The sequence below is a fragment of the Drosophila grimshawi genome, unplaced genomic scaffold (assembly GCF_018153295.1).
Source record: "Drosophila grimshawi isolate 15287-2541.00 unplaced genomic scaffold, ASM1815329v1 contig_1377, whole genome shotgun sequence".
Lineage (NCBI taxonomy): Eukaryota > Metazoa > Arthropoda > Insecta > Diptera > Drosophilidae > Drosophila > Drosophila grimshawi.
This window is the reverse complement of record NW_025062900.1, coordinates 12,396,484-12,418,277: the sequence shown is the minus strand read 5'-3', so window position 1 is coordinate 12,418,277 and position 21,794 is coordinate 12,396,484. Positions and strand designations below refer to the sequence as shown.

General features: G+C 45.8%; 3 protein-coding genes across 6 annotated transcripts in view; all 3 read left to right on the top strand.

The window, feature by feature from the left end:
* LOC6562217 (laminin subunit alpha-1) overlaps positions 1-11,700 on the top strand; it is a 77,976-nt gene extending 66,276 nt beyond the window's left edge. For all 3 annotated transcript variants that reach the window (XM_043214480.1, XM_032735926.2, XM_032735927.2), the window contains 13 exons: positions 1,764-3,123; positions 3,210-3,465; positions 3,935-4,331; positions 4,396-5,425; positions 5,967-6,624; positions 6,687-7,427; positions 7,488-7,770; positions 7,888-8,038; positions 8,096-8,753; positions 9,809-10,427; positions 10,779-10,912; positions 10,978-11,206; positions 11,276-11,700. In XM_043214480.1, coding sequence (XP_043070415.1) covers positions 1,764-3,123; positions 3,210-3,465; positions 3,935-4,331; positions 4,396-5,425; positions 5,967-6,624; positions 6,687-7,427; positions 7,488-7,770; positions 7,888-8,038; positions 8,096-8,753; positions 9,809-10,427; positions 10,779-10,912; positions 10,978-11,206; positions 11,276-11,430 — 6,671 coding nt within the window. In that variant the 3' untranslated portion in view covers positions 11,431-11,700. The remainder of the gene's footprint in view (positions 1-1,763; positions 3,124-3,209; positions 3,466-3,934; positions 4,332-4,395; positions 5,426-5,966; positions 6,625-6,686; positions 7,428-7,487; positions 7,771-7,887; positions 8,039-8,095; positions 8,754-9,808; positions 10,428-10,778; positions 10,913-10,977; positions 11,207-11,275) is intronic.
* Positions 11,701-12,041: 341 nt separating this feature from the next.
* Positions 12,042-17,921, top strand: LOC6562218. Of its 2 annotated transcripts, XM_001988355.3 has the most exons (9): positions 12,042-12,334; positions 12,396-12,712; positions 12,766-12,851; positions 13,167-15,723; positions 16,003-16,595; positions 16,667-16,821; positions 17,051-17,258; positions 17,311-17,418; positions 17,470-17,921. In XM_001988355.3, exons 1-9 carry the CDS (start codon positions 12,061-12,063, stop codon positions 17,843-17,845), a joined length of 4,674 nt encoding a protein of 1,557 aa, XP_001988391.2. In that variant the 5' UTR covers positions 12,042-12,060; the 3' UTR covers positions 17,846-17,921. The 2 variants fall into 2 exon arrangements, with proteins under 2 accessions (XP_001988391.2, XP_032592491.2); XM_032736600.2 differs by lacking the exons at positions 12,042-12,334; positions 12,396-12,712 and having other exon boundaries at positions 12,774-12,851; positions 13,172-15,723.
* Positions 17,922-18,294: 373 nt separating this feature from the next.
* Positions 18,295-21,794, top strand: LOC6562597 (microsomal triglyceride transfer protein large subunit). The gene is made up of 6 exons (XM_001988356.3): positions 18,295-18,534; positions 18,847-19,682; positions 19,776-20,715; positions 20,782-21,325; positions 21,387-21,554; positions 21,618-21,794. The coding sequence occupies exons 1-6, from the start codon at positions 18,447-18,449 to the stop codon at positions 21,763-21,765; spliced, it is 2,724 nt and encodes a 907-aa protein (XP_001988392.2). The 5' UTR covers positions 18,295-18,446; the 3' UTR covers positions 21,766-21,794.

Genomic DNA, 21,794 nt, shown 5'->3' with positions numbered 1-21,794 from the left:
CAACAACTACAAACAAACAACACCACTAAAACCTTTCTCTTGAGATGTTTTTCTTGCTGTGAGCTTACGACAGCACTCGCTGTTTCATTCATGAAAATGCAAATCCCAAACAGGCACTTGACAGCTGTGCAGCCGCCAGTGAGAGAGCCTCCACAGTCAGTCCGCGTCTTAGCCAAGTGAGGCTTGAGGCGCTGCTGCTGACTGTTGCCAGTTGCCAGTTGCCATTTGCCAGTTGCCTACTCTTCCAGCGAATGCTCCACGAACTGTTCCACCACTACTATCTCCTCGTGTCGCGTGCTAGAGCATGTTCATATTTCTCTACATTTATTTTGCATACGCCTGACTTCAGTTTGGGTATTATAAACAAGCTATAAAGCTTGTAACCGTAACATATATTTTTATTTAAAACAATGCATCCAAAACTATTTATCACTTCAATAAAACATTAAAATTACTTTTATTTAGTTTAAAATGATAGACCTTTGAAATGTAGCTCAGAGATATTTAAATTTGAAATTTATAAAATAAATAAAAATAGAAACTAACAAATTCTAAGCAACTTCCTCAGTGTCAATTTTTTCCTGGTATAAATCCATAAATATTTAAAGTTAGGAAAATAAAAAAGTTTATCATTTTTTACAAGTAGTACGTTACTTTTGAGAACATACATTTAATATTTAGAGTACCATTGGAAAATGCAGTTAAGAAAATAATTTATAATAGGCATTAATATCTTAAAAACTCACTTAAGCGTAGTAAAACTTCCGCTAGTTCTTTAATTTGATTTCTGCAGTCTTTATGCATATTTTTGTATGTAAACATTTTTAGTTATTATATTTTTTTTTTTTAGATCGCGCAATCAATTTGAAAACTTTTGCGTTGGTTTTACCGGATTTATGAATGAATTTATTTTCGTATATGCCTGGCAGACTTGTCTGCCGCGTCCATGTGCCTCCCTACCCGCTCCACCCTTTTAGCATCTATTGCGTCCTGCGTAGTTGTTGCATTTGTAGTTTGTCGCCCCGGCGAGGAAACTCTATGCAAATGTGGGCGGTTTGTGGTGCTGCCTACGCGCAACCCACAAAACGGCCAAAACTAGCTGGCGGATCTTTTAGCCAGGCCAACAGTTGTTAATGTTGCTCGTGGTCTTGGCTGCAGTTAGCGGTTATTGCTGTTGCTGCCGCTGCTGCTGCCAATGATGATGATGATGATGACAGTGCCAGACGCACATGTGGCCCAGTAAACAAATTTATAAAAACGGGAAAGAAATTGGACATTCAAGTGACAATAGCCTTGTATTGGCCAATCTGCGACACTATGGCCTATTAATACTCTCACACACGCGATTATTTATTATCAAAAGATAACTTTCAAATATTGAAATTATCCCCAATCATCAAATTTTATTTTGCCCATTGTTATTGGAGTTTCTAAGACATTAGTCGAAGTTTGATCCTTTCCAAAATATGTTTGGCATCAGTAAAGCTTCAAAAATACATTAATAATATACATAATACGATATATTATTTACTTAACATAATTTATGACCTGCCAGCTTGTGTGCAGTAGTAACTGGCTTATATCAAAGTTGGCTAACTAACAACTTGCATTTGAAATAGACTCAGGCAAACGAAAATATAATCTCAATTAATTTGTATGATGCAAAGAGATATAGGCAGATATTATAAGCAGTTTATATGATTTTTAAATTTAAGTTAATAATATTGTGCTTAAATCCGTTCTATTTGGTCTTATCCTTTCAGATTGCCAATGCAGTCCTATTGGCTCGCTGTTAACGGCCTGCGACAAGCGCTCGGGTCAGTGTTCGTGCCTGCTGAATGTGGCTGGTCGTCGCTGCGACAAGTGCAAGGCGGGTCACTGGAATCTGACGCAAGGCGTCGGCTGTCACGACTGTCAGTGCGATCCGCACGGCGCACGCAGTCACGAGTGCAATCCGTGGACGGGTCAATGCGATTGCAAAATTGGAGTTGGTGGACGGCATTGCAATGAGTGCACCGAGGGCTTCTATGGCTTCAGTACGGAGGGCTGTCAACGCTGCTCGGCATGCGCAGCAGAGGGCCAGGTGTGCGATCCACTGAATGGACGTTGTATTTGTCCCAAATTCACGCGAGGATTGGGCTGTGGCCAGTGCGTGCCCGGCACCTGGGGCTGGCAGGCACGTTTAGGTTGTCGCGAATGCGAATGCGATCACATCGGCTCCATTGGGCAGCAGTGTGCCACAGTCGGTGGACAATGCGAGTGCCGCGAGGGCTACGCGGGTCGCAATTGCAACAGCTGTGCCGTCGGCTATTTCGGTTATCCCGAATGCCGGCGCTGCGGCTGCGATGTGGCAGGCTCTTTCAAGCGCGCCGATGGCCTGATTGCCTGCGATTCGAATGGCCAGTGTCCGTGCAAATCGCTGGTGGTGGGTCTCAAGTGCGACACGTGCATGCAGAGCACGTTCGGGCTGTCCACGCTGAATCCCGAGGGCTGCACGCGCTGTTTCTGCTTTGGCCGTGCCGCCGAGTGCGAGCAGAGCGAACTCTCCTGGGGCCACATCCGCATGCCGGAGGCACGCAATCTCAGCGTACAGCAGCTGCGACCGCAGCACGTGCCGGGCGCGGATTACGAGTACATTGTGGTTGTCCAAATGGAGGGCAGTGCATCGCACAGCGAAGATGCCGAAATCCAGCACATGAACGATCTGAGCCTGGTGCCACGCTCCACGGGCAACGTCTCGATTGGCGCCTATGCCCAGTTCTATCAGCCGCTGTACTTTCAGCTGCCGCCACAATTCTACGGTGATCGCACCACCAGCTACGGTGGCTTCCTCTACTTCTCACTGCTCACCGAGGGCGCTCACACGCCGCTGGAGCGTAAGGTGCTCGCTCAGTTTCCGCTCGTCCAGCTGCATGCGCATGCCAAGCTGGTGTTGGACTTTTACGAGTACGAGGAGTTCGAATATTCGCTAAATGTGACGCATCGTGTGCCGCTGCATGAGTCCTACTGGAAGTACCATCACAATAGCCAGGCTGTGGATCGAGGAACGCTGATGGCGGCTCTGCAAAATGTTCGTCACATATTTCTGCGCGCCTTCGCCTTTGCCGATTTCCAGCAAGTTGTGTAAGTTTTGCGGTTAAGTCTGTAAATATCAAGTTGAAGTCAGATTTGAAAATTAATTAATATTCAACGTTTATTTCGCTGCACAGCTTACACAGTGTGCACATGGATGCGGCCATATATGTGCAAGGATCCACTAACCTTATGGCCAAGGGCGTCGAGCAATGCAAGTGCCCCAAACGGTTTGATGGGCTCTCGTGCCAGGATCCGGGACGCTCCTTTTACCGTTGGCGCAACACAACCGATGTGGAAAGTGTGTTCATTGAGGATCTGATTGGACGCGCTGCGCCTTGCCACTGCAATGGACGTAGCAATGATTGCGATCGCGAAACTGGCGTTTGTTCGGTAAGGCAAAAACCAACACAATTAACCCAAACATAAAATAACACAAACTACACAAAAAAAATAAAATAAATCGAAAATCGCGCCATTATTCGCCACATTGCTGCCATTTTATCTGCTCGTTCCCAATTAGCTTTGAACTGGTTCGTGTGAACTCGAGCTTAGAAACTGATCCCATTATGATTGGTATGCAGCTGGCGCGCCCAATAAGAGCAAGCACACAACTGAGTATATTTTACAAATATGTGTAATTCGTTTGTATTCGCCTCCAATTAAACTATGCCCACAAATCATTTATCAATTTGAAAACTTAAATTAATAAATGGTTCTGGCATGCTTAAATTATTACATCAATTAACAGCTTACCAAATCTGCAAAGTGTGAACGAACTAATGCACATTTTGAGAATTTTTCAACACTGATTTTGGCGTTTGCAGCTATATACTCGTAGTAAACAAATTTCTCTCTTTAGAATTGTCGTGAGAATAGCGGCGGCGCACATTGCCAGCACTGCGCCGATGGCTACTATGGGGATCCCAACTCGCGACATGGCTGCCAGGCGTGCCCGTGTCCCGAAACCAATCGAAACTTTGCGCGCGGCTGCAACGTGTGGGAGGGCGAGGTGAGCTGCGTCTGCAAACCGGGCTACACGGGCCGCCTCTGCGAACGCTGCCGCTTGGGTTTCTTTGGCCATCCGATGCAGTATCCAAACAGCAGTTGCCAGGCCTGCAACTGCAATCCGGATGGCATACGTGCAGAGGGCTGCGACGCGGATACGGGTCAGTGCCAGTGCCGCGAAGGCGTCACAGGACTCAAATGCAACAAATGCGAGGCAGAACGGCATCATCTGGTGGAGAATGGCTGCCAACGTAAGTGTTTACATATTAAGAACTTTTAAGTTGTCATTAATATACGTAACTGTTTAATTCGAAGTTTGCGATAATTGCACTTTACTGCTGCTGGACTATGTGGAGCTGGTGGGCCATAAGCTGCGCCGTGGGCTGCACAATATGGATCTGACTGGCATACCGGCACCTTATCTTAAATTATCCGAGTACGAGCAGGCCTATGAAGTGTGGCGGGCGCGCCAGCAGGACTACAGTCAGGCGAAGCAGCTGCTGCTTGGCTACGATACGGCAGCGCTGCTCAAACTGGATGCGCATGCGGAGAATGGGAAATTTCAGTCGCGCAAAGCGCTGGCCATCATTGGCAAACGTCATTATGCGCTCACTTCGATGCAGGATGCTGCTTTAGTGCTCCGCCAGAATGTGGGCACGCTACAAACGGAGCTGAGGCAAACACTTTATGACCTACACAATTATGGCCGGGGTGCACAGCATCTGAGTCTGCCCACGGCGCTGAAAGAGGCACGCTTCTATCTGCAGGCCATTCAACAGCATCATCAGCTGGTGCAGGATATTCGGAGCACCAGCGACTGCGCCTGGCAGCACTTCTACTCCACGGGCAATGCCTCGGATGCGGCCTACGATCAGCGCGCTCGCCTGGAGATGTTCTGGCGGGATCTGAATCAGACGAATTATCGCGTGACAGACATGCGTCTGCAGATCGATCGCACCCAGGATGTGGAGAGCGAAGCGGACGATGTGCTCGAGCATGTGCGCAATTTGAGCGGCCATGTGGGCGAACAATATCAGCAACTGACTGAGCTTGGCCAGCGCATAGAGCACCACCTGAATCGAGATTATGTGGAGCGTGGCGAGCAAATGTGGCAAACTGCACAGCAGCATCAGTCCCAGCTCAACGAGCAGCGCCAGCAGTTAACTACCTCAGCTGATCTCCTGAACAGAACACTCATCGATCAGTTGGAGCTCCAGCGCCAGGTGCGCAAACACTGGCTGCCTAAGGCGCAGAAGCATGCGGCACGTCTGCTCGAGCGCTCCAATGAGTATGCCAGGCAGTTTCAGCCAACAAGGAATGCGGCACGCATTGCCATGTTGGCCAGGTAAGTGGCAAATGCCATATGCAAGATTAAAAACATATTTTTGAAAGATTCAAAGTGTAAAAATCGCTTTGTCTGATATTAAAAATCGCAAATGTTTTCAATTGAGTTCGATCTTGAGTTTTATAATTCGAATAAATAACTTGTTTTAGAACTTTTAAATTCCTCTTAAGTAATAATGTAAATGAATCGATGAGATAACTGATTAAACAGTTGTAAATATGACCAGCAATATCACAGCTTGATAAAGAAAGCGAAGAAAGGAGAAGATTTAAAAATTCAAATATACTCTTCTACCCTCGTTAATAGAGTATACAACTTTCATCAAAATTCCAGCAAATATTGAAAATTCAACCGAAAAACCTCTCAAATTTACAGTCAACTAAACTTGTTTGCTAATGACTTTTGAAATATATAATAAATATATGTAAATAGTGTTTAATAAAATGAATTTTATCTTAATTTAGCAAGACTTAAAAGGTTTAGTTAAACTCGACGTTTTTATTGCTGTGAATAAAATTCAAATATCGATTTTGTATTTCAGCTCTGCACACAGCAATATTTCCACAGCGATTGCAAATGCTCGTCAAGCTTCGCAGCTGTCCAAGGAGCGCGTCTATGAGGCCCATCAGACTCTGTACCCCAGTGATGGCAGCTCGATGATTGAGCGCGCCAAGCACTCGCTGCATCGCTCCAAGCAGTTGCAGCGCGAGGCACTGCAGCAAATGCAAAAATCCACTGTACTGAAGGCGAAGCTGCAGCACCAGGAGCAGCAGGTGGAGGGCATCAAGCGCACCATTTTCGAGACGGGTCAGCGCAGCAATAATATCACCAGTCAGCTACAATTGCTGACCAACAGCTCGGCGCGTCGTCATGCCCAGGACAGCATGGAGCTGGCACAGCGGACAAGCGATGAGATGCATGCGGAGACGAGGCAGGCACGCGAAATGCAACAATCCATTCGGCATATGCGCAAATCGTTTGCCATGCTGGAGCCCGACTGGGAGATCAAGCTGGGCATGGCCGAGGAGAACATCTCACTGACCAAAACGAATCTGCGGCTGGCCAACGTTTCGCTTAGCTACGTGGAGCAGAAGGCGGTCAAGGAGCAGCAGGTCTTTGAGGTCTGGAACAATAGCATGGCTGACCAGCTGCAGCAACTCAGGGATCAAATAGCCAAGGCCAGGCATGCGGCTGAAGCGGTAAGCGCGAATCGAATATAGACATGTATCCCAAAACTAAAATCACTTCTCCCCCTTCGTAGATTGACGTCTCGCTGGAATCGCTGGGACCCAAATGCAGTCGCAGCTATTTGCCTGTCTCCTATGGGCTGAGCACATCGAACTCTTTGCGCTTGAGCTTTGCGCTCTCGAATCACATGGGCAACTCACCGCTGGTGCATGTCCAGGGCAGCGAGGGACGACACATCACCCTGGAGCTGTACAAGCGACGAGTGCGTCTGGTTTGGCATCTGGGCGGCAGCACAGCGACCATAACACATCCTCTGGAAGTGCAGACTCGTGACCCGAAATTCGATGATGCCTGGTACCAAGTGGAGGCGAATCGCACACTGAATCTGGGCAGTTTGCTGGTGCGGCGCATGAACAACTTTGGCGCACTGACGCCCGGCTCACCAGTAACCGGATCCACAGATGCGGAACACACGCGCTTCTACCAGACGCATAATGAGCGTGTTTCACTTGGCGGCTTTTCAACTAAAGATCAAACACCTGGTTTGAATGTCGTTGTGCATCAGGTGGAGGTGGACAACAAGCCGTTGGGCCTGTGGAACTTTGTGGGCAGCGAGGGACGTTGCGGTGGCGCCATGATTGGCGCACGGGAATCATCCGCATCCTCGATGTCGCGTCACTTCAATGGCTTGGGCTATGCACAGCTGAAGAAGACGCGTTCGCGTCCCTATCGCAAGAATCTATTTGCACTGCAGATGACTTTCCGCACGCTGGACGAGAATGCGTTGCTCTTCCTGGCGGTTGATGACATAAACGTGAGCAGCGATGCCCAGCGCAACTTGGAGCTCTTAATCATTTGACATACTCTCTTTTAGAACCGCTCGGTGTCTGTGACTTTGAGTCGCGGTCGCATCATGTTCCGCATTGACTACGGCGACGAGTCCAAGCTGGAGATTAATACAACCAAAAAGTACAACACGGGCCAATGGATCAAAATTGAAGGAGCTCGCGAATTCTCCGCTCGACGCAGCACGGAGAATGGCATGTTGCGCGTTAACAACGATCGCGCCATCTCCGGCGCACCCACATTGCCGGTTAAGAGCCACATGCTTCCAGATCTATCCAAGGCAGTGTATTATCTAGGCGGTGTGCCACCAGGTGAGTAGTTCCAGCCATGTTGCTGAAAGGAAATTGCAGTCCTTTTCGAGTCTCCTTGCTGACTTTCTGTCTTCATCGAGGTTTTTCACACCAAACACTTTATTGGCTATTCAACAGGTTTTACTTCGGGCACGACAAAAGCGCCTGGTGCCGACAATCCCTTCCTGGGCTGCATGATGGATGTGCAAGTAAATGGCGAGACCTACGATCCGCTCGAGAGTTCCACGTACTTTGGCGTGGAGCCCTCGTGTAAAGACATGATCACAAAGTAAGTAAATATTTGATTCACATCAAATATGCCTTTATATCTTTATCCATTTCACAGAGCTGGCTTTTCGGGCAATGGTTATCTCGAACTACCCTCGCAGTCGCTGCGAAAACGCGCCAACACTGGTCTGGTCTTCCGCACGCTGCAATCTGATTGTTTGCTATTGCTAGCCGCTTATCCACCTGAAGTGCTGGCCGACTATGATGCCAAGGACATCAAGGGCAACTACTCGATGAGCCTGGTCGATGGCCAGCTGCAGGTGTGGATCAATTCGGGACGCAGTTTTATCAAGATGTTCTCCAATGCCAGCCAGTTGAACGATGGCGAACTGCATGTCATCAATCTGATCAAGACGGGACGCCGACTGGAGCTGATGGTGGACGATGAGCAGCAGGAAGTGCGCACTCTGACAGGCACACCCTCACTTATCAGTCTGCCACAGGATGCTGGTGGTCTTTATATAGGCGGCGCACCGCCGCACGAAATTTACACGCCTCTGGCACCCACTTTTGTTAAGCTGGAGGGCGCTGTGCGGGATGTGGTGTTCAACAATCGTACGATTAATTTCAATGATGCTTTGACCTTTAACAATGTGCAGATTGGACGCAATGGTCCAGCGATGGGCAGCCTCAATGGCAGTCTCTACGATGTGCTGCTGAAGACGGAGCCGATGATTGGCAAGAGTTTTACCGCCTCGCCGGAGGGCTGCAAGCGGGTAAGTTGCTGTTGCAATTTGTAATGCTTGGTCTGGGCTTCAAGTTTGTGGAGGGGCTGGGGTCGGAAGAGGGGAGGGGGGTGGGGTTCAGGGTTCAACGGAGAGATGCATGTAAATACATTTTTTTGTGGCTGCCTAACTCTCAAACTCTCTGATCGACTTAAATGTTTCTCTTTGTTTTTATAGGATTTTAGTTGCTAAGCAATTATGTCAAAAGCTGCTACGCTAAAAGCTTCAAGCGCTGCGCTGCAAGAAAGCTCTTTTGTATACTAATTTCGCCTAAAAAAAAAGCTTACTAAACATAGCTATTCAATGTGGTCTACATGTGGATTAATCATACAAATCAATCATCATATTAACCAAAAGTTTCCATTCGTGCGAGCTTTTAAGCTTTCAAATGATGGAAGCTTCACTAAAAGTTGGCTTACAGTTGGCAGCATTAAGTGCATTGAGTCAATTTTCAACTCCTGTCAGCCAGCTTAAAATATATTTCAGATTTACAATTAATTTTAAGTATCAAAAGCTCTGTGGCGCATCTGGTTAACGTGGTCCTCGACTGACAAAAGCTCCATTTGAATATTAAGTACATTTAACAAACAACACACTTATGTAATGTATATATTTCATATTTTCATATATCTTATGTATATCTTAAGCCAACAAGCTCAATTTTAGTCAATAAGCATCAATATCATCAATTCAAATTTGACATTTCAACTTTTTTACACACATTATTCACTCATCAACGCTTTGTGTATGTTTTTGCTTTCATTGATGTATCATACAAATAACTACTTTCTTTTTCTTCGACTTGTTATCACACTTTGCGTTTTAAATAAAAAAAAAATCAAAAACAAAAAATACATTTTTTTAACAAAAAAATATATATACAAAAATCATGCCAACGTTTTTATTTTTTAACCTCACTAAAAAAAAAGCGCACGCTGAGAAAGCTCGCTCACAAAAGCTCAGAACTAACACAAAGTCGTCGTGGTGAGTTAAGTTCCCGTTTGACTTAAGCCAGCGCTAAGATTAATCCATATACTTTCTTACAGATCGGCAGCTACTCCTACGAGCCAAATGCTTTCAAATTTGGCGATGAGCTTTACAGCTACTCGCAGCTAAAGCTGCCGGAACGCCACTTCTGGCAGCGCAACTTTTATCTGAGCTTCGACTTCCGCTCGTTTTATCCGAACGGAATGCTCTACCTATCACCAGGCAGCAAGGAGAAGCCCAAGCATTATGTTGCCCTCCTGCTCAAGGATGGCCAACTGGTGCTCATTGTGCGCGGACGTCGACGGGAGGAGTTGCAGTTGACGGCCAAGCTGAACGATGGTGAATGGCATCGGGTCACAGTTGGCTGCCACGAGCGGAAAGTCACCATGAGCGTGGAAATCGGACGCACAGATCAAAAGACATCCGCACAAATGAAGGTGCCCAAAAAGATAGGCACCTCACAGCTTCTGCTCGTGGGTGGTTTGCCCCAGGCACCTGTTAAGGTGCCCTCGGAGCTGTATATCCGCTTGGAGGCATTCAAGGGATGCCTGCGTCGCGTCAACATTAACAATAGCACACAGGACCTGGCACGTCCAGGCAAGCACGCGAATGTGGGCCAATGTTTTCCCACCGTAGAACGAGGCAGCTACTTCCCTGGAGATGCCTATGCCGTATACAGTGAGTGACTTAATGCTGATAATATAAGATATTTATATACTTGTTGAGGTGTTAACTGACTGACTGGTTATTGGTTAAAGTCGTTGACTAAAGATAATTTCTATACTCTGATGTAATACCGAAGTCTTAACCTGAATTTCGAGCCAGAATCGTGCTTCCTACTTTAAATGGATCTTTAAATTTATCTTGGAGCGCAATTCATGAATTAAAAGCCCTGGTTTTCAAAAATCTGATCACTTTTGCTAAAGTTATAACTCTGGAAAGTTGCCAACTGTTATCAGCTGACATCAGAGTATTCCCCAATCCAAACACTCTTAATCGTTAATATTGTTTTCGTCTTTCTGCTTGCAGAGAAAAACTTTCATGTGGCCAAATATTTGGAACTGGAAATGGAATTTCGCACCTCTGAGCTATCGGGCATATTGCTGAGCGTCTCCGAGCCCAGCGGCTTTCCCGCACTCTCGCTGGAGATCAACAATGGCAATGTGAGTGCTTAACTCAATTCAAATTTACAATATATACCCAAATAATATCTGCTGCTGTTTTACAGATCGTTTTCTCTTGTGATCTGGGCGATGGCGTGCCGTTCCGCGTGAAGTCAACGCTGCCCGGCAAGTATGCGCTCTGCGACAATAAATGGCATAATATATCGGCGCTCTATGATGGTGAGCAGGTCGCGCTGAGAATTGATCAGCTGCCGGCTACGATCAGCATGTCGAATCAGCGGAATGCGGGCAAAGTGCAGACACGTTCGCCCCTCTACATCGGCGGATTGCCAGGTAGATTTCGAGAACAAATTCGAATCCTTATGCATTATATGTTGATGGTTTTCCATTGGTTTGTTGTAGATATCGCAGCCAGCGGCTGTTTGCTCGCACGTGAGAATTTCAAGGGCTGCATACGCAATGTGTCCATACGCAATGAGAGACGCGATTGGATCGATATGGATGATCTGCACAATGTGCTGCTCAGCGAGTGTCTCGTGTCCAGCAATGATAACTGATCGCAGGACATGGGGGCGTTCTCTGGTTCCTGTTGACGCCACACCAAAACTTTTTCCAAATGTATTGTGATCAATTATGAGTTTTATATGATAGCGATAGACTTAGATAACGTCCAATAAGTAGCATATCACTGCCATATAAGTAATATTAATTTAGCAATACGATAAAACTGAAAGCTTATTTTATTTCATTGCCAGTGACTGCATTTTAATATCCTACATGTCTGTATTTATTTAATTCTTAACTTATTTTGTTTTTATTATTTTAAAGAGGCTTTAAGTTGGCAAATTTGATTTTTTTACATTTTATTTGCAATCTTTATGAATCTCCCATTTGTACATTACTTATGCATATCTACACACATATATATAGAATTATTATTAGCTGTATTTAATTATTTGCATTTGTATATAACAGCCATTTAGTGTTTAGTTCTATATATATATCAATATATGTATACTTAATATTATATACCGACTTAATGTTCAAATAATTCATTTAAATAAACTACTTTTTATTAAAAAATAAATTGTGTGTCAATCAATTCTCTCTGAGAGTTTTAGATCAGAATTAATTTTTAGAGTTGGACTTATATTTTCGACACGTGAAACAAAAACACAACAAGCATTATGAGTATTAGAAGCGCTAGGAAAAGCACTATTAATGGTCGTCGCAGCAGCCGGAAAAGCCATAACAAACATCCAAGTGCTGCAAACAAATATGATATTTACTGCATCAACTTCCATGATAATGGGCTAAATGCTGTGCGGGACGAGTTAATCAAGCAGATAAAGATTGGCCTGCGACGCTGCATGTTTGTTATCGATTTGGACAATGAGTTAAATGAGGCCCACATTGCCAACGAGCACAACCAGCGCTTAACAAGCAAGTTGAGGAGTCAGGGTAAAAAAAAATATGAATATATATACATATATATCCACATATTGATCGATTTGAATTGAAGATTTGCCCACGGATCGTATGGAAATAACGCTGCTGCGCATACAGAATATCTTGGCTGAATATGAACTTGTTTCCCGCAAAATTGAGGCGGAGATCAGCTTTAATCTCCTCAAGTATTATCAGAAGAACAATCCCGCTCAACTAAAGATACGTGCAATCGATGCCAAAAAGATCAAGGCAAATGTTTCGGAATCCAAAGGTGGCCAGATTTCATCCAAGGGCAAATCCGATAATGCAATGGAAAAGATAACTTGCTTTGAGGTTCACTCGAAGGAGCACCACAAAGTGGGCAAGGGTCAATTACTGTCCAAGCGCTTGGTAATTTATACACTCATAATTCATATATAATCTAAATCTTTATGCTCTCGCAGTATATAAAAGATGAACCGTCGAACACCTCAATTCTTATAGTCATCATTGGTAATTTGCACAATGATTTCTACATGGAGCTGCTCAAGTAAGTAATTTGCGAATTCCCCGATTTACAATGGTTATATTGATTGAAGGGGGTCCCATTTTGTTAAGTAGATCCCAGAAATTATATCTATAATAATTATAGTAAATTCTAGCTCAAAATTCGTGTTAAAATCCAATTCATAAAAGTTCTTTAGGCAGAGTCAAACATTTCCAGAGTCAACAATATGTTAAAAGTGACCCGATTTGACCCTTAGATTAATCCTGCTTTGAAAGACTTTATGATTTCCCACTTGGGAATGGTTAATCTTCAAATTAATCAGTCTCGATTAAAAAAGTGTCACTTGCTTCCCTCCAGCAAAGGTCTACCCTTGAGTGGTGTTGCACACTTCCTGCCCGAGGATTCAGCATATGATCTGCTCGTGCCACGTCCACGGCGCAAAAAACTCCTGCAGGAGACCATTGAGAAAATCCAAAGTGACATTAAATCGTTGCGCAAGCGTGTGGCTACCAAACCAGTGGGCATTTTCCAGGAGCGGCTGCCTCAGATGTCCACTTGCCAGGCAGTCAAATACTCGAGGCAAATATTTGATCAGCTCTCCTGGTTTGTGTACGATATGCAGATGTTGCGGGAACAGTATGAGGAGTACTATGTGAAGCCATATCACGAGATCAATGTCAAGATGAGCCTGGATACCAGCATGCATGGCAGCTATCAGCTGGCCAAGTCGCTGAACAAACGTGGCCACTATCTGAAAGATGAGATGCCGATGGCTAGCAGCGATGATGCCTCAATCCATTTATATTTGGAATCATTGCTGTCCAACTTCGGTATGCCCCGGGAGCTGTTGACCGAGTTGGAGGTGCTGCTGCTGGCGAATCCATCGTCGCTCATACAAACCAAAGTGCTGGACAAGATTAAGGTCTATGCGAATGCCTTCAAGAGCATCATCAAGCTGACGAAGAGCGAGTGCTTGTTTGTGGAGCAGGCGAATACGCTGCTCTCCAGCCTCATTGGCTACATGGATCAGAAACTGTCGCGTGACATTTACTATGCATGCCTGGAATACAACATATTGCGGCGATACTTCAACATGGGCTATATCATCGATAAGCTTCACTATACGCCCAACTCCTCCGAAGACATTGAGCCCCAACATCTGCCCAAGTTCGGCAAGCTATATCTGACTGCTGATGCGGTCACTCAGCGCATTCTGCAGCTAATCGATGAGCATGAGAACTATAAGATCCGCGAGATATATCCAAGTGTCAAACTCTACACCTTTAAGCGTGGCCTCAACGAGATCTTCGAGTATCAGAAGCAGATCGTGATACCAACCCGGTTATGTTACAGAGACTTCACTCTCTATGAAATGCAGCAGTTTCTCAAGGACTTGGTCACGCCAGATATGCTTAAGGAGGACACCGACATTGACATTGAGTCGCATCCATTGTCCAAGTATCCCAGCGTATACACGTTGCCCGACTCCGATGTTAATGGCGAATCGCATCCATACAATTGTCGCAGCAATCGACGCTATAGCATAACACCCAGCGTATTTATCCGACCCAAGTCGCTGAAGGCACAAAGGATTCTCGAGCAGCAGCAGGAGCGCGACAAGATGGAGAAAGAGAAGGAGAAGGCTTCGCCGGGCTCAACCTTACGACAGAGCTTGGCTAGCAATAGGACTGGTAACCAAACGGCTCGCAGCACCACAAACCAACTCCAAAAACTTTCCATTGGGCAGACCCAAGCAGAAAATGTTGCTGGCCAAATCAAGCATATTGGGCTGAGACCCAATCATCCACTGCTCACCGGCTATAATCTGGATAATACGCGTCAGACGATCAAGGCGAAGACCTCAAAGTATCACTTTGAGGAGGGTCTGATGACACTCTACGAGGAGAAATGGAATTTCCTGGCGACGAACAAGTGCCTATCCATCGAAGTCGATAAGCAGGTGCTGCACTTGACCAATGCACCGGGTAAAATCAATGCCATCTCGCGGAATATACGCCTGGAAACACCAAATGGGATTAGCCTGAGAGTTGAGCCGGAGGGCGAGGAGTGCGCCAAGGCAGTACTCAATTATCCGAATGGACTCAGTCTCTACTGCCTGGACATGCATGCCGAGCACCTCTGGTCGGATCGGGCGAACGAGCTGAACGAGAGTCGGCGGATCTGTACGCCATATGGTTGTGTGATAGTCTTCTACCAGGGCAACGATACAGTTCTAATCATGCGCTATAATGGCGAGGTATATCGTCTCTATAGCTACATATACCCAGTCGTCGAGGCGGAGGAGGGCGAAGTGGAGACTGAGACGGATTTCATTAATGCCTGCTCCACACTGTCGCAGTACAGCAGTTTCAAGCCGCTGACCAAACACGATGCATCAGTGAAAGATGGGCGCAAAAAAGGCGGTTCGAGGAGGAAAAAAAACTCAAGCTTAAAATCATCGACATCTTCGGGAACGATTGCGGCACGCGCTGCCAAATTGCAGATGCAACAAAAGGCACTGTTGCAGGAGGAGGCACTGTTTGCCAGCATCGATGCGGAGCTGAAGTATTTGGCGTTCATCCTGAAACTGTACGACATCGAATATAAGCATCTGCATCTAACCACATCGCTGGGCAGCGTGGTGCATGTGGAGCAGAACAGGATCAACTGTGACAAACCCGTTCGTGTCTCGGAGTGGCACGATTACTTTGCCAATGAGAGCTATGCGATGCGAGATGATGGCGTCCGCCTGGTCTGGACAGAGGATAGTCTTAGATGCTATCACAGCGATGGCACCATGATCACGACCAGGACCATTGATGGCTGGGAGAAGGGTGTCATCGAGGATGACATTGATAGACAGATCAGTTCAAGCAGCTCGCACAAGAAATTCGACTTTGTTGCTCAAGAATCGGTAAGTCTCAGTCTTTATAATAAATAAATTATGTAAGTGTTTATTATTTATTAAATATATATTTAAGAATGTCGATTCTTAATCACCAATTTCAAAATATAATACATATAAAATATATTTAAAAAGAAAATCATTCGATTTTTAACTAAAATCTTATTTATTACAGCTTTTATTTATATAAATTGTTTTGTATTTTGATGCATTCTCTTTTTAATTAAATTATTTTTTATTTGACAATTTAGACTCTTAAAATTATGATAATTATTGCTTATCACACAGAATATAATGTATATAAATGTCACTGACGACTTGAGAGTAGCCGATGATATTATTCGGATGTCGAAGATCAGCGCTATATCTGCACCTGTCTCAACTTATGTGAGACAGGAGTATCTGCCGGAAGCGGAAGTGGAGGATGTTGAGGCATATGACTACAGCTTCGCAACCTACACTTCCGACAGCCATCAGATGCAGCACAAGCTGTACGCCAGCACCCAATTCAATTTCACCCACATCAATGGGGGGGATGACCTCAAGGTGATCATGACAAAGGTCACAGCAGTCGATAATCTTGAATTTTGCATTTATTCATTGCCAACCGTCGAGTTCAATTCGCCAACTCGCCATGAATCGCTGGCAGAGCAGCGCAATCTGGATAATCATTATGAGTCGCTGTCATCGGACGCCGATTCGGATAAGTGGACACATCGTAGGAGGAGCAGTGAGTCCGCTCTACCCCGGATCAAGTTAAATCCAGGCTATGTCGTCGATATCAATGCCTCCAATCTGAAGCTGACCGTGCAAGAGGAGCACATTGAGCTCAATGCCCAATTGAGGAAGCTTGGCTGTGATGGATGTGTCCATGTGGTGCGGTAAGTGCAATTGGCAATCCAGATACGCACTCCTCTACTAAATATGCTCGCCTCCTTGCCACTTGCAACAGCGACAATATTCAACTGAAGACGGACTTCAACAAAAGCCTTTCAATCGTCTTTCGCAACTGGGTCGAAGTGTTTCAGCAGTTTATAAATTGTTTCTGCCCCAAATGGCGAACCACTTACTTTGTGGAGTGCCTTACGGATGACTGTCGTCAGAAGGGTAAGATTGGAACTGTACATATATATATATATAAATATATATGTATATATATAGTTGGGGAGTTCGATTTTGTAGACCAGTTTACTGTGAACAGTGAAAAAAGATTGTATTTTATTCGCTTAAGAAATTTTGTAAGGCAGTTTTTATGAATTTTAAAAGTTAACTTCTCACTTCAATCAAAGTAGATAATTTTAATGATTTTCAGCAATTAAAATATATAATTTTTTAGGCATAGAACTGTTAAAGGCCGTGCCCGACCTGGGCAAATATAATTTTTGTGCTGGCAACTATTTTATTGATCCGGAGGAGGTGAAATCCATCAATGAACGTTTGTTCAGCCATTTAGATTATTACAAAGAAGACATGGCCAAGTTTCCGCGTTTTGCCACAGCTAAGAAAATCCACGATGTAAAGTTTCCCAAAGTGCTGAACACCAGGTAACTAAATGATGTATATATATATCTATATATATCACATTATAATATTTAGGATATTCTTGGAGATACCCGCTCAGTTGGCCTATACGGATCGCATACATTTGTTCACTTATCCATTTGACAAGATAAAGTTTAGAAAACTGAAGCACCGCTTCAACGAGTAAGTAAAATCTAATCTAATTTATATTTGATTTAATTATAATTTTTGCAGGGCGACACTTTTCCACTTGCATCCGCATCTGCGGAGTCTCATCCAAGCCGAGATCAGCGCGCGCAGCTGGCGAAATCGCCACATGGAGAACAAGCGTCGCCTGTTTCTGGACCAGCAGCGTCTCAGTCTCTATACGGCGATGCTCCGGCACAAGGTGTATCCGAATTACTTCCAGTTCAAGGATCAGTACTCGTATCATGTGCGCAACATCGACTTCTTCGAGTTCATGGCCTCAAAGTGCAGCGACAAGGCCTGGCCAGAGCCAGAGCCCGAACCAGAGCTGAGTGAGGCGCCTCAGCAAGCGGCAGCTAGCAAGGAGCAAAAAGCTCGGCGCAAGAAGTGTTTGTGTCCCAAATATGAAAAATCCCTACAATAGGCATATTTTCTGTATTTCCCAGCATATCAGTTGAAATATACATTTTAAGAAGTCTCTGACAACGTGTGACATCCAATACAGTGGAGACTTGATATAAGTTCTTATATAAATTGGAGTTTTTATTATCTTTCTTCTTTTAAAAATCCTGAGGAGGAAATGCAAACAAATGTTTGCCTAAAAATAACAGCCACATTTAGCTGCGCTGTTTTTCTGTTCTTCCCGTCTGGTCACTTGTTAATAAAGCCCTCTTTTTATTTATGTATTTATTAGGGTTCTTAATAAAACAAAAATAAAAATAACGACTTAACTTCAAATCAAACAAACGTTTTTTTACTGATGTGGCAGCTCTACTGCACCAGCGCTAGTGTGACCTTATTGTATTTAAGAAAAATATGCCAAGCTGTTAAGTTATCATAGACAATAAGTACGCCACTGTTAGTTTATATGTCGCAGTTGAACGCGCCGCAAAACTAATGAGAAATTAGAATTCAATTAGAGTGCACGCGAGCGTCAAGCCAGTCGCAACGATCAATCAATGTATTCATTTTAGTTCGTTATCAATTGCAAGTGTGAAACAGAAAGCCGCTGAACAATAACAACAATGCAGATACGCCGGCAAATGAGCAGCAACAACAACAACATTAGCAGTACAACTTTTTGGCTGCTTTTGCTGCTGGTCACCTGTTTGGGTGAGTAATTTGCTAAGAATGTAGAAAGCTGGAGTTGAATGAACTTATTGTAACTCACGCACGCACTCACTTACTCACGCACGCACGCACGCACGAGCACGCATAGCATATAGCTGGAAACAGTAATAACATTCACACACACATGCACACTTACAGAGCGGGAGAGAGACGACAGCTGATTTAGCAGCAGCGACTTGTTGATAACCTCTTGACTTGAGCTTAAGGCAGCTACACTTAAGCCTCGACATGTGAAAGTTCCGTTGCTAATGACGTGTACCGTTTATCATCTCTTTCTCTCTCACTCTCTTGCAGCTGCAGCAAGCGCCTCTTTGATACCAGCCCGCTCTCAGCAGCATTTTGAGCTTTTGAGTAAAGTGAGCCTGGAACCGCTCAATGCCTTGCAGCCGGAAGAGGATGTCAGCTACAGCTTTCGCACAAATCTTAAAGTGAACTCTGTGTGGAGCCGGGCGGAAGATCAGCTGCTTGAGATCTACTTCAGTGAGAGCAGCGTCAGCACAGCCGGCAAAACGAACAAAGCTCAGCTCAAGCAACGGCAGATTGACAGTCTGCCTGACAGGCCCTTTTACATAGCACTCGTCAAGGGCCAGCCACAACAGTTGATTGCGCACACTTCGCGGGATCAGTCGCTGCTCAATTTGGAGCGCGCCATTGCCTCGCTACTCCAGCTGCGTTACTCCAGCAGCAGCAGCGACAATGCTAACAATGAACTCGATGTCTCTGGGCATTGTCGTGTGCGTTATCAGATGAAATCCTCCACTCGCATTGAGAAAACGAAAAGCGATTGCGCTCTGTGGGATTTGCGTGTCAACTATCACCCCGAGCCCGCTTTGTGCATTGACCAACACTCGGAGGAGCGTATCAACTACGAACTGACGCCAGATGGCGCTCTACTCCGTGCCAATTCTTTGGAAACGCATCGATTGACGCTTGCCGCCAAACCAGATGCAGGCAGTTTGGTGCGTAGCGAGCTGCGTCTGCAACATGTGGCACTGGGCGAGGAGGAGGAACCCCAACAGTTGGAGCAACCCACGCTGCAGGCGGCCATTGATAGTCTGCTCGAATGGTATCGCGTCTTCGACCTGGAGGCCGATGTCGATAGCGTCATCAGTGAGCTGAAAGGGCAAACGGTAAGCAAATGGATTTTGATTTTCATTAAGAAACAATGTTTGTATGTATATATATATTTATATATAATATCTCTTTTCCATCTTCATCTACAGCTGCGCGAGCAATTTGAGCGTAGCGTTGACCAGCTGCAATTGGAGCACATTGGCAAATCCTCGCTAGCTTTGGCTTACGCCCAACTGTTGCCACTGGCGCGACTCACCAAGCAGTTACAATTCGAGGAATTGCTGCAATCGCAGCCCAAACTCGCTGCCCAACTGATGGATCTACTGGGCGCTGTGCAAACTGGCGAAGCGCACAATGCCAGCTTTGGCCACTTCTACAAGGGAGCAGAGACGACGCCAGAGTCACTCGAGCTGCTTGAGAAGTATTTGCAATCCCTTGCAGTGGGCACTCATCCGGATCGCAGCATCCTCGAGCATCTCTTTGACTGGCTCCAGCAGCCACTGGCGCATAACAAACAAGCCTCGCTCAGGGACAGTGTGCTCCAAACGCTGGCGACGCTCACGCGGCACAGTGGCTTCGATTTGAATGATTCGCTGCTGCAGCAGATACGCAATCATCTTCTGGAAGGACTCGCCAACTCCAATGAAGACGACACACGCTACATTCGCGCCCTACAGAATCTGAGGGATCCCCAGACAATCGATGCCCTGCTGCAGAAGGCAATGATTGCCACGCATCCCAAGCTATCAGTGGCTTCGCTGCAGGCACTCAAATCCTTTCCAGCGCAGAGCTTTTCCACATCGCATCGCCAGCTGCTTGAGAGCATTTTCTATCAGCGTCTGCAACGCTTTGATAGCTCTGCTCGCACCTTGGCCTTGGACATCTTTGTGGGCATGCGTCCCAGCGACGAGCAGTTGGTCCAATTGCTCGACTATTTGGCCTCCACGGATCGCCAGTTTGAGATGAAGTCCTATGTGCTGCAGAAGCTGCGTATGCTCGCCGACATTTGTCCACGTTTCCGCGGCATGTTCAAGTCGGCTCTGGGCAGGCGTGCGCACATCAACAACTACAATGTCCTGGCACAGAAAGGTGACCAAATCTATAAATATATACCAGGATTATAAATTGTAACCGATCACTTATCCATTCAAACAGGACTGACCACTGTGCTGACCCGCCAACTCTCGCGTTGGCCCGCCTTCAATGAGTCGCTGCTGAGTATCCAGGAAGTGAATCAGGGCATCCTCAAGCGTGGCTCTGTCGAGTTCCTTCTGCACGCCGGTCGCGCTGAGGCGAGCAGCTTTAAGCTGGGCATCTACACAGCCGGACTGGGCGCCATTGTGGGCGATGGCGATGCAGATGGGGATGGCAACGATCAAATACCCCCAGATGATGAGCTGGACAGCGAGGAGACAGTCACCGCTGGCATGGAGATTAGTGTGCAGGGCGCCCAACTCCGGCCGCTGGTCTTCTTCAATGGCCAAACAGAGCTGATGGGTCACGTGTGGGGCGGCACTGCATCGGAGCCGACGCCCGCCTATCAGGCGACCACTCTGGCCCATGATCATGAGCATTACATTGTGCTCGCATCGGGTGCAACACTCCACTGGCGTGTCCTCGGCGCCCGAAGCGTCGATCTCAATGGCAAAGTGGGTTTCAGCCTGTGGAATCGCAATGCCCAAACCGAAATTCAGCAAAAGTGAGTTGAAAATTCGAATGCATTATATTAAATAAAACTTATCCTTGCATATTCCTTGCAGTACTGGCAGTGCTGTTGTCTCCCACCTGGCTGTGGGCTTCACCTATGCCAAACTGGTGCAGGATTTGACGCTAAGGCACGAGCCAAAGCTGAGCCTGCAGGCGGATCTTGACTTTTACAGCGGCATCAAGCTCTGCATGCAGCTGCAGCGACCCGAACAGCAACTAACGTATGTATCTGTATATATACTATATATATATATATATAATATATTCTCTAATTTAATTTACAGGCAATCAAATACTCGCTCCGTTTATCTGCAGTCCGTGGAGAAGACGTACGCAAAGCATTTGCGTTCCACGTGGACGCATAAAACTGCTGGTTGCACTTTTGTTTTGAATCAAAAGAATAATGAGATGTGCAACCTGATATTTTCCTGAGATTAAAATCGCATTTATCTATATCTATA

Coding starts and splice junctions, on each gene's coding strand:
- LOC6562218 (XM_001988355.3), top strand. CDS start 12,061: ATGAGTATTAGAAGCGCTAGGAAAAGCACTATTAATGGTCGTCGCAGC. Junction 12,335..12,395: donor AAGCAAGTTGAGGAGTCAGG/GTAAAAAAAAAT, acceptor TTTGAATTGAAG/ATTTGCCCACGGATCGTATG. Junction 15,724..16,002: donor ACTTTGTTGCTCAAGAATCG/GTAAGTCTCAGT, acceptor CTTATCACACAG/AATATAATGTATATAAATGT.
- LOC6562597 (XM_001988356.3), top strand. CDS start 18,447: ATGCAGATACGCCGGCAAATGAGCAGCAACAACAACAACATTAGCAGT. Junction 19,683..19,775: donor GTGAGCTGAAAGGGCAAACG/GTAAGCAAATGG, acceptor CTTCATCTACAG/CTGCGCGAGCAATTTGAGCG. Junction 21,555..21,617: donor CGACCCGAACAGCAACTAAC/GTATGTATCTGT, acceptor TTTAATTTACAG/GCAATCAAATACTCGCTCCG.